This window comes from Coregonus lavaretus, assembly GCF_964263955.1.
Source record: "Coregonus lavaretus genome assembly, chromosome: 37".
Classification (NCBI taxonomy): Eukaryota; Metazoa; Chordata; class Actinopteri; order Salmoniformes; family Salmonidae; genus Coregonus; species Coregonus lavaretus.
The window spans coordinates 23,452,023-23,464,192 of NC_140024.1; the positions used below are offsets into that span (position 1 = coordinate 23,452,023).

Here is a 12,170-nt window from a genome sequence, read left to right on the forward strand (position 1 = left end):
ATGTTTCAGCAGCCTTAGTAACAGACCCAGATTACCCCATGTTTTAAATGTAGACGTGTGTGTTTATGTCTGTGTGTTGGCTATGCTATGTCAATAGAGACTGTGCACATGCTCTGTAAGTGCCATTGATCTTGTGTATTTGTATATAGAGTTGTGCCTGGGAAAACTGTCTAAAGTATGTGTTTAACTACTGTGTGCACAGTGTTTACAATGTGTTGCTCCATACTCATAGTACTGATGTGAAAATGGCTGTTTTTGATGGGTGCATTTACTGTGTGCTGGTTACTGTGTGTGCGATGTGCCTGTGTCTCCATGCGCGTGTGTGTGTGTGTGTGTGTGTGTGTGTGTACACTATGACGGCGGTAGAATTAAGTGTGTGTGAGTGAGTGTGTGTGCCTGCTCTGTGTCGTTGTCTCTCACAAGGAGAGCGGGAGCAGCAGGCCCGGCCTATTATTAACCCAGAATGCCGTGCTCACGGCGAGAGGCAGCTGTGGCCCGAGCAGGAGAGCAAACAAAAGACGCAGGCACGCCGTGTCACACACACAGCCTCCGCTAGCCCCCCCACCCCCACCCCCACCCGTCTGCACTGTGTGTGTATGTATGTGTGTGTATGTGTTGTCTGTGCAAACACAGGGCCAGAGTCAGCTGATTAATTAGATAAACACGCGGGTCGGCACCACAAGTGGTTCAGTCTGTCACCATGACGGCCGTAATCACCCTCACAGGAGGGTTCACTCACGCTCACAGAAGACAGGGAGGGAGAGAGCAAGGAGGCACACACCTACAGCACGCTATACACACTACTGTACAGTTACTGTACCTGTTAATAGTGCACTCACATTAACACTGTTCAGGAAGACTGGAAATATATGGACACTAAATATGGACACTAAACCAAATCTAGACAACTGTACCTACCAATAAAGAAGCAGAGGTCCTGTACACAGCAGTTTCCTTTCAGGTGCTAGTTCTAGCAGAAAAACGGCCTCCTCCTGCCTCTTACTGCTCAATGCATATTCTTAGATAGAAACTTGTTTATTAGAGATGAGAATTCGGCTAGGAGGAGTTTATGAGAAGTGGGGAAGCATTTTTGGGTGCATACTGCCAGTTGGGTGGGATTCTCAACTCGTCTGTCCATCTGTCAGTAAGTCTGTGCCGCTCCTGACCCCACACACACACAGAGTAGACCTACTGCACACACACACACACACACACACACACACACACACTACTGCATGGCCCATACGCTGGCATACGTCACCAAGGCCATCTGTTAGATCACCACAGCAGTTTAAACTGTGACGTGGTGGTACACACACAGAGTTTATGCAGGCGATACTACAGTGATACTCAGGGGCGCAACTTTGGTTTTAGAAGTGGGTGGGACATAATATATATATATATACAGTGGGGAGAACAAGTATTTGATACACTGCCGATTTTGCAGGTTTTCCTACTTACAAAGCATGTAGAGGTCTGTAATTTTTTATCATAGGTACACTTCAACTGTGAGAGACGGAATCTAAAACAAAAATCCAGAAAATCACATTGTATGATTTTTAAGTAATTAATTTGCATTTTATTGCATGACATAAGTATTTGATACATCAGAAAAGCAGAACTTAATATTTGGTACAGAAACCTTTGTTTGCAATTACAGAGATCATACGTTTCCTGTAGGTCTTGACCAGGTTTGCACACACTGCAGCAGGGATTTTGGCCCACTCCTCCATATAGACCTTCTCCAGATCCTTCAGGTTTCGGGGCTGTCGCTGGGCAATACGGACTTTCAGCTCCCTCCAAAGAAGATCTATTGGGTTCAGGTCTGGAGACTGGCTAGGCCACTCCAGGACCTTGAGATGCTTCTTACGGAGCCACTCCTTAGTTTCCCTGGCTGTGTGTTTCGGGTCGTTGTCATGCTGGAAGACCCAGCCACGACCCATCTTCAATGCTCTTACTGAGGGAAGGAGGTTGTTGGCCAAGATCTCGCGATACATGGCCCCATCCATCCTCCCCTCAATACGGTGCAGTCGTCCTGTCCCCATTGCATCCCCAAAGAATGATGTTTCCACCTCCATGCTTCACGGTTGGGATGGTGTTCTTGGGGTTGTACTCATCCTTCTTCCTCCAAACACGGCGAGTGGAGTTTAGACCAAAAAGCTCTATTTTTGTCTCATCAGACCACATGACCTTCTCCCATTCCTCCTCTGGATCATCCAGATGGTCATTAGCAAACTTCAGACGGGCCTGGACATGCGCTGGCTTGAGCAGGGGGACCTTGCGTGCGCTGCAGGATTTGAATCCATGACGGCGTAGTGTGTTACTAATGGTTTTCTTTGAGACTGTGGTCCCAGCTCTCTTCAGGTCATTGACCAGGTCCTGCCGTGTAGTTCTGGGCTGATCCCTCACCTTCCTCATGATCATTGATGCCCCACGAGGTGAGATCTTGCATGGAGCCCCAGACCGAGGGTGATTGACCGTCATCTTGAACTTCTTCCATTTTCTAATAATTGCGCCAACAGTTGTTGCCTTCTCACCAAGCTACTTGCCTATTGTCCTGTAGCCCATCCCAGCCTTGTGCAGGTCTACAATTTTATCCCTGATGTCCTTACACAGCTCTCTGGTCTTGGCCATTGTGGAGAGGTTGGAGTCTGTTTGATTGAGTGTGTGGACAGGTCGTGTGGTCTTTTAAACAGGTAACGAGTTCAAACAGGTGCAGTTAATACAGGTAATGAGTGGAGAACAGGAGGGCTTCTTAAAGAAAAACTAACAGGTCTGTGAGAGCCGGAATTCTTACTGGTTGGTAGGTGATCAAATACTTATGTCATGCAATAAAATCCGAATTAATTACTTTAAAATCATACAATGTGATTTTCTGGATTTTTGTTTTAGATTCCGTCTCTCACAGTTGAAGTGTACCTATGATAAAGAGACCTCTACATGCTTTGTAAGTAGGAAAACCTGCAAAATCGGCAGTGTATCAAATACTTGTTCTCCCCACTGTGTGTGTGTGTATATATATATATATATATACACACAATAATAATAGTAGGATAAACACTCCAAACAGCTTACCCGACCGCTCGGAGGCGTTCGCACGGTCCTAAAGCACACCGTTGCCTCGTTTTGTATCACATTCCAATGATAAAACAATTTCAGAATGTGGCACCCCGCCCCCCCGTCCCCCCCGTCCCCAGTGGAAGTTGCGCCCCTTGTGATACTACAGTATACTGAAATCCTACCAGGGAATGACTATCATATTAAAATGTACATATCAGCACTGACTGACCCTGCTCTTAGTTAGACTACTAGAACATACATACAGACATTAACAGAAAGACACACACACACAGATAAACAACCCAACCGACAGAGTATTCACACTCACAGACAGTCATGCAGATTGTAAAGTTCATGCAGAATTAATAGTGGTGGTATAATTATGCTATGTAAATTAGCATTCCAGACGTCTGTGCTGAGCTGTAGTCTAGTAGACCAGGGTTCAAATACTATTTCAAGTAGTTGAATATTGGAATTTATTTGGAAATACACTTGGAAAGTATTTTAAAATACTAAAATACACTGACTCAAATACACTCCCATGCATTTAATCCATTTATTTTAAAATACGGTCCCACTTTATTTGGATAGTCCGGATTTTCCCTCTGTAGATGCTCTACAGATAGTCATACTATCAACAAACTATCGGTTGATAAGCAACTGCTTGCTAAGGTTATGGTTAGGTTTAGAATAAGGGTTATGGTAAGGGTTAAGGTAAGAGTTAAGGTTAGGGTAAGGGTTAAGGTTACGGTTAGAGCTAGGGTTAGTAGATAGTTAGTTGAAATGTTACTGATAGTCAGTAGAGCAACTACAGATGGACTATCCAAATAAAGTGTTACCGAAAATACTTTAAAATACTTCCAATAGAAGTAGTTAATTCAGGCCACATTATTTGAAAATAGTCAAATACACAGAAAAAAGGTATTTAAATAACAAATACTCAAATACACATGAACCCTGGTCTGCTCTGTGGTATATTTCATGTGCTGCTCTGACCGCCTAAAAACTCAGCCGTTCCTTTGCTGCACTGTGCTGCTCAGTCATTCACTGCTTCATGATGTCCTACAGCGCCAGTGTGCGCGTGTGTTTTGTGTGTATGTGTGTGTGTGTGTGTGTGTATGTGTGTGTGTGTGTGTGTGTGTGTGTGTGGATGCCCTACAGAGCCTGCATGGCACAGAAGCTATTTCTAGGCCTCATTCAGACAGGGAGTTACTAATCCCAGGGTGAACCATGTCAGTCTTTTCAGTCAATAACTTTTCTCACACTTCTTCTTCTTCCACTGGTGTGGAATTAACATCCCATCATCATGCTTAGGGTCATGTATAAAAATGCTGGGCAGGCCCAGTTGCCCCATTATTTTGGCTACCATGGCTAGAATAGATCTCAGTGAGTTTGGGGGGTGAATGTTGGGGCATGTTTAGCAGGAGCTTCAGTGACGAAGACTGCTCAACTTGCTGATGTTTCACGATATGCCATGGCCATCTCAGTCACCAGATCTCAACCTAATTGAACACTTATGAGAGATTCTGGAGCGGCGCCTAAGACAGGGTTTTCCACCACCATCAATAAAACACCAAATGATGAAATTTCTCATGTAAGAATGGTGTCGCATCCCTCCAATAGAGTTCCAGACACGTGTAGAATCTATGCCAAGGTGCATTGAAGCTGTTCTGGCTCGTGGTGGCCCAACGCCCTACGTATTAAGACACTTAATGTTGGGGTTTCCTTTATTTTGGCAGTTACCTGTAGCTACACCGTCTGAGGGAAACTGACTGAGGCAGCCAGACCTTTACTTTAACAATGTGTGTGTGTGTGTGTGTGTGTGTGTGTGTGTGTGTGAGTGTGAGAGAGAGAGAGAAATAGAGAGCGAATAATTAAGGATATACTGATTATGATTATGCGTGCGTACACACAACTGTGCGACTAAGTCTGAGTGTATGAGTGTGTGTATGAATACACATGCAGTGTATTATGCAGCTGGTTAACTTTTGTCTGATGGCCTTTCATACATGACTTATTGATAATGGGCCGTGTTAATTAGCCTGGCCCTTGCTAGCACACAATACAGCACTTGCTGATGCATACACACACACACACACACACACACTTTATGTCGCAGTCTCTTCAGGCTGTTTATTAACTATGGGCCATTTGACTGCTGTTGATTTGAATATGTGACTGACCGGGACCAGGGTTCAGAGAAGCAGAAGTGGCTGTGCGTGGCAGATTAGAAACTAAATGAGGAATGGTGGTTTCTCTGACGGTTTGTGCTGAGTTAGGATTTGTAGTGTTCTTGAGGTGAAGAGGCACTCAATTACGAATTTTAATGAGTTAGACTCATCATTCTCAAGTCAGTTTGTTATACCACCGTAAATAGAGGTACATTAGTCCTCTTCAGCATCCAAATTAAGAATGGAAAGGACCCACACACCCGCATACACACACAGTAATTGCAGCAGCATAACGACGCGGCTGTGGTCTCTGTGGTATAAAACTATTTTCCTAGTATTCCCACTGTTGCAACATCCAGTCAGTACAAATGAGCTGAACCCAAAGTGTAATGAATCTCCTTACTGGTGTGTGTGTGTGTGTGTGTCAGATGGGGATGAGCTATTTGTGATGAGGCCTTTAGTGTGAAGAGTCATTAGTCTATTGTGCTGCTATGATGTCCAATCCTCCTGTACTCAGTCAGGACCATTCAATAACAACCCTACTGTGTACAAAACCCAACTGCCGGTTTAAGTGATGTATGTATGAAATACAATCACTATAATGAGACATAATTTCACCCAGGAGAATTCAGCAACTGGTGGAAAGTATCTTTTTACACAGTGTTATAAAACAGAAGCTTTTTTGTATAACACGTGTTAGCTGGATGCTATGCAACAATGTAATGTAATGGAACTTTTTTTAAATCCTAAAAGGCTATTAAAATAATGGAAATTTAAGGGCTTTTAAATTCCCCCTAATCAAGAGAGAATGAGATATAGAGAGAGTACAGACACATGGAGAGATGGAGAGGGTGACATAGACATAGCCGTGTCTTACCGTCGTCCAGTGTGATGTCCTGCAGGCCGATGGATCTGAAGGTGGGCTCGCTCTCCTCCGGCTCCTGCTTGATGTTCATGCTCTCCCCCTCCGTAGGGAAGGGGCCCTGCTGGGGGGCCAGAGGGTGCTGCTGCACGAGGGGCCCCGGTCCCCCTGGGGACAGGCTGGACATGACAGGGCTGCTGGCCTGGGGACTGTGTGCTGGGGGGCCCAGAGGGCTGCCGGTGGGGGAGGGGGAGGTGGGTGACTGGTAGGGCAGGGAGTGGAGCTGGGGGGAGGATGGCCCGGAGTGGGGCGAGGGCACAATGTGGGCTGGAGGGGCACTGGAGGTAGTGGGACAGGAGGCAGACCTCTGGCTGGTGGGGTGGTAGCCCCCCATAGCTCTCTGCAGCTGGGGGGAGGGCTGCATTGGATGGTTAGGGTGGGTGGGTGAGGGCTGGCCCATGGGGTGGTTGGGGTGGGTGGGCGAGGGCACCTGGCTGGGGTTGGGGGAACAGTGGTAGCCCATGGAGAGCAGGTGAGGAGCAGAGTGGGAGGAGTGGGTCATGGGCTGGCTGTGGAGGGCAGTGGGGATGGGGCTGTGGGGGCTGGAGGCCTGCTGGGCGGAGGTGGATGGGGAGGAGTGGTACACCATACCCAGCCCCATGGGGTGAGAGGCCCCGGGGTCAGACTGCTGCTGGTGGTAAGGCATCCTCTCATAGCCCTGCGGAGCCCCAGTGTTCATGTTCATAGGCAGGCTGGACTGGCCGTTGTAGGGCAGGTTGTGATTTAGGTTGCTTAGGTGGCCGGGATGGCTGTGACTCTGCTGCATAGGATGGTGTTGGTAGGAGGGCCTGTTGGGAGGAGCTGGGCCCGGATGGAACGTCATGTGGCAGTCAGCAGGCATGTGGAGGCCTCTGCCCTGGAGGTGAGGCAGGTGCTGGAAGGAGGGGGAGCCCATGAGGGGGCAGGCAGGCTGCAGAGTATGGAGGCTGGGGCCGGGGCCCGCAGCCAGGCCCCGGGGAGAGCTGGACAGAAGGCCGTCCGGCGGGTGGCCCTGCTCAGGGGAAGGCAGCTGGGTGTGGGTATTGCGGACCAGGCTGGCAGCATTGGCCAGGGGCATGGACATACCGGGCATGGGGGGCACAGCAGGGGGCCCTTCCATCTCTTCTCTGTTATGCTCCTGCTTCACCAGGACTGGAGACAGTAAGAGAGAGGGCGAGAGAGAGAGAGCGAGTGAGAGAGAGAGCGAGAGAGAGAGAGCGAGCGAGAGGGAGTGCGGTAGACAGAGAGAGAGAGACACTCAGTATGGGAAACCAAAGAAGGCAGTACTCATTTGTTGTTTTACCACATTCTGGAACACCACAAATAGCCGAATCTCAGGATTAACTTCCCAATCAACATCCACCGTGTCAAAGCATTGTGGTTCACCCAAGTTCACCAGAATGTATGTGTTAACTAGATTAGAAATCTTTACTTAATTGGAACACCTTTATAACAGCACATAGCACACAGCAAAACTATGCTGTGTACCAATCAGTAACCTATTTCCCAATCTGGTGCTTGTGACAGGCAGGGTTTTATTTTGACCCAGCTCTGAATCAGAGAGAGGGAGCATATGTTGCTAGGTTTGGGTGCCATCATGTTGTCTGCAGTATGGGGAGAAGCAGAATGCCCTCCAGCCATGCTGAAACCAGGAGGAGGACAAACCAGTTCACAGCCCCTAGTACCCATACTACCTCCCATGGCCCTCCATCTGACAGGAATGTTACTGAGAGAACACAGCCAGGAAGACTTGTTTCTGAGGGGGAGGGGACTGAGATACTGTGGTAGAATGGGTTAAAGGGTGCTTTTTTACATGTTTTTGTTTTGGAGGAAAGGCACTGTGATATTGTAGAGACAGAAGGGTCTTCCTCTGGATTATGCTGACTGCATCTATTCATACTTAGCCAACCCTAATGACTAAGTTTTTCTTGTGTTGACCACTTGACCTGACCAGGAACAACTCAGAACCCTACTCATTCTAGTCATGACATCCTCCTTAAGAGATCTCATAAGTTAACTGATGTTCTTTTCTCACAGTTCATCCCTAAACCGGGCCAGCCAGGGCCCCTGCTACCCACGCACACTAGGTAGCACAGTGTGATAGGTGGGCCGGTGATGCCACAATTAAGCGTGCGGTGTCCGTGGTAACAATAGTGGCATCTACACTGACAGAGCAGGCTTCCTGTGCTGTGCTCTAATTGGCTGTCCTGGTAGGGTAGCGTGGAAAACAGGAAGCACTTGATGAGTGGGCGACGCGCTGCAAACGGAGAGTGGGTGGAGGGACACACATACATTTAAACGTACGCACACACACACTCCTGTGGTACATGTCAGAAATTGCTTACTTGTCATTATATTCCACCAACGCAGTTTTCGTTTTGACTAATGTTGGTTTGACGTTATTGTTGGAAAACAATAACAATATCAAGTAACTACGCAGCGATTTGACTTAATCAGAAACATTAGGAAACTGCATAATCCACATGTCAAAAACACTCATTTTCAGCCTTGATGCAGAGATTTTATTTTAGGCAAACAACACCATTTGAAATTCCCACAATTCCTGTGTGCAGTAAAATGTTCCTGGAGAGCAGAGGGATTTGCATACTAAAACGTCAATGCAAATTCACATCAGAAACAGTCAGCAATAGAGTTGAATGGTGCTTTACATGAACGGTTGGCAGGTGCACATGTAACTGGAACTGCTAGTGGAGGTGCCCCTTCTTTAACCACAGCTATGCAAACTGGGAGGGAAAGTTCAAAGCTCTCCAAAACAACAGGAGCCTCGGCAGTGTGTGTGTGTGTGTTGCTGCTTTCCATGGCTGATTCTGCTTTCTGTCAATCACCCTGAGAGGCCAACAGAGGAGTGAGAAGCAACTGGAGGTTTAAACGTGACTGCACATGATTGTGTTCCAGTAAGTCTTTAGAACACTGCCACACATGACAAAATTGCTATATCATATAAATGTGGTTCATGAGATGTTAGCTTAACACCAAGTGCTGCCAGATCTAGTAATCTGTACAGTGTGACCGTGTTTAAGATGGGTTGGAACACAACCACCAGTGATTCTAAATACTTGCAATTCAAGCACTATGATTTGTGTAGAATGTAGATCCTCCTACCTGACAGGTAAGTGAAGCGTTGTGATTGGCTCCTTTTCCGTTTCCCGTTGCACACGTAGAACTGCACCTGAACAGCCGAGGTCACGGTCTTACTGTGGTAGGGAGGGACCTCAACCACGATGTTCGACTGGGAGAAGGAACCAACACAGTCAACGTTTCCACTTTTCACAGACATTCACATTAGGTCAGGATACTTTAGTAATAATTAATTCATAATGTTACATAAATCTAACAGCTGTAAAAATATTGCCTTTATATGACAGCTAAGCTACAGAGACGTGTAGAAAGCATATGTTCTACTTACTCCTTGACTTTTCTCCCGGATGATTTTCGCCTCCACTTCCCACTGTGGTCTTCCATCTAAAAGAGAAAAAAAGAGGGAGAAGACATGATAGATGAGTAGAACACATTGTAGGACTCCATTGTGACAGACAGCAAGATCACAGCATTCCCACTCCAGTCTGGGCCTGGCGAGAGACAATGCATTCGGCTCTTTGTCTGCTTTTCAAATAATGTGTGAATTAATAGCAGAATGGCACCCATAGGGATTCAGCATAGAGTCAACCCCCCTCCTCCTCATCCTGCTACTCCTCCACAAAACAGATGGAGTCAACAGACAAATGTGACACAAAGGACTCCATCAAATCCTCCCCTAATTGAATTGCCAGCTTTTGGACTAATTCCTATATCAATGTGAATCTGGGAGGAAGTGAATTATAGTATCTGTCAAATAGTTTATAAAACCAAGACCATCAAATCTAAAGATAATACAGTAATGTTGAGTTGAAAAAAGCTGAATAAGTCAGGTAGCTAAATGCACGTAACATGCAATACACTCCGGCCACACAACCTAATTATGAGGAAGATCTATGATCATTGCATTATTTTTCAGACCCATCTTTAAGTCTTGTGTAATATTTTGGAAGTTATCTTTTGGGGTACTGTCTATTTTCCTAATGATCATCATGTCAGTGTATGACTCTCTCTGCCCCAGCAGACATGGCTTAATATGAACCACAGAAAATCTTCGGAAAGCAGAGGGATTTCAATTGGTTCTGGCTGGGGGACCTGAAACATCTCAATGATGTCATCTTTATGGACACAGAAACCCTGTGGAGAGTATTTTTACAGCTATTAAAAAGTAATCAAAGTCTAAATATCCTGCTGATTGTCTTGCCTGGTTAACATTATGGAGAGAAGAGTGGAATAACTGTCTATTTATTTAAAAACCCCTCCCTCCCTCCGTCGGTTGGTCCACCACGTGCTGGGCTGCGTTGTGCTGCCAGAGTTCTGGCTGGCTTAGGAAAGGAAACATCCCCTTATTTTCCAGTTTTCCTACTACAGATCTAATGATCTGGCCAGACATCTTAGGCATCCAGCCATTCAGAAAAGCAGTTGAGAGAATTATAACGGGCTGCTGGGCTGGTGCTGCGGTTCAGGAGAAGTCACGATCATCACAACTACTATATAAAGAGATATTTTCAGCTACTACTGCACAACTACTGCTGTCACTTACAGTAGTAAGTAGCTACACCTTTTTTTAAATGGCATGATGCCACACTAACTTGCAATTGCAAATGGGGCTGTTTCATGCTGTTCACAATATGGGCCTGATTACATCTGACTGCACCTGTGTTACTTCTCCACTTAACCAAAGGGCTTCCCCAAAACCGATCTGCCCTAATGCCTGCTGAAAGACTCCCCATCTATACAATGGGATCTTATAGCTGTACTGTAGTTATAGGCTAAGTCCTGTACATCTACAGTATTCTGCTTTTCTTTCCAAAGGCTTCCCCTTCTAATGGCCATCTATAGTAGATGGCCCTACTCTGATCTCCTCTTAACTGATAACATACTACTTTAGTTAGGAAGGCTTAGAAATGCCCCTGATCTCATCCTAACAGAGGCAGATGACAGTCTTTGTCCCAGTAATCCTGTGGTGCATTAGACTCTTCCATAGAGCTCAGTGGAGGTTCCACCGTCCCACAGAAGGAACAGGTTTATGACATAAACCACTCTAGGCTATTGTATCTCTATTGGGAGGTTCCCTCTCTTTTGGTGTAAGGGCTCTAGCTACTCCTCTAGCCATCTGAGTCAGACAGCTTTCTGGTAATGACTGAATAATGACCTTGGGTGCCTTAGCTCTGTCTGACTTCAGCATACAGCACACTGAGTGTATTTCTGCAGCACATGTTGACATTCAATAGGCAGGAGAGAGGAGGTAGAGGGCCCCACATGTACTGCCACCGTCCTCCGCCCAGCACAAAACAAGCTCCAACAGGAACCTCATATCGCACCCCCCACCTGAAAACACACATCCATCCACCCCTCTCTCCGAGAGAAAACATGTTCTATATGCTCCCCTCTCAGAGAGCTAAAAACACACGTCCATGTGTTATGATATCTACCAAAACAACGAGGGCTAAGCTAGTCAGACAGCTATAATAACTATAGCTTTTAGACCTTTTGTATAGAAGAAAGGAAAAACACTGATGCCTGGTGTGTTAAATGCAATTTCAATTCAACCACTGTTTTTTTTTTACGTCATTCTCCACTCCCCTTGTGTAAACTTCTGCGCTCATCAAGGCCCTACATTAGAGTCAGTCAGTCAGTCAGTCAGTCGAGTCAGTCAGCCAGTAGAGTCAGTCAGCCAGTAGAGTCAGTCAGCCAGTTAGTCAGTAGAGTTAGTCAGTCAGTATAGTCAGTAGAGTCAGTCAGTCAGTATAGTCAGTAGAGTCAGTCAGTCAGTAGAATCAGTCAGTATAGTCAGTAGAGTCAGTCAGTCAGTAGAGTCAGTCAGTATAGTCAGTAGAGTCAGTCAGTCAGTAGAGTCAGTCAGTATAGTCAGTAGAGTCAGTCAGTCAGTAGAGTCAGTCAGTATAGTCAGTAGAGTCAGTCAGTCAGTAGAGTCAGTC

General features: G+C 46.2%; 1 protein-coding gene across 1 annotated transcript in view; it reads right to left on the reverse strand.

Annotated features, from left to right (window-relative positions):
- Positions 1-5,951: 5,951 nt before the first annotated feature.
- Positions 5,952-12,170, reverse strand: part of LOC311111850 (nuclear factor of activated T-cells, cytoplasmic 3-like) — a 59,821-nt gene continuing 53,602 nt past the window's right edge. Inside the window, exons 7-9 of the mRNA XM_084154751.1 lie at positions 9,560-9,615; positions 9,256-9,382; positions 5,952-7,284 (exon numbers count right to left, since the gene is read on the reverse strand). Coding sequence (XP_084010877.1) covers positions 6,026-7,284; positions 9,256-9,382; positions 9,560-9,615 — 1,442 coding nt within the window. The 3' untranslated portion in view covers positions 5,952-6,025. The remainder of the gene's footprint in view (positions 7,285-9,255; positions 9,383-9,559; positions 9,616-12,170) is intronic.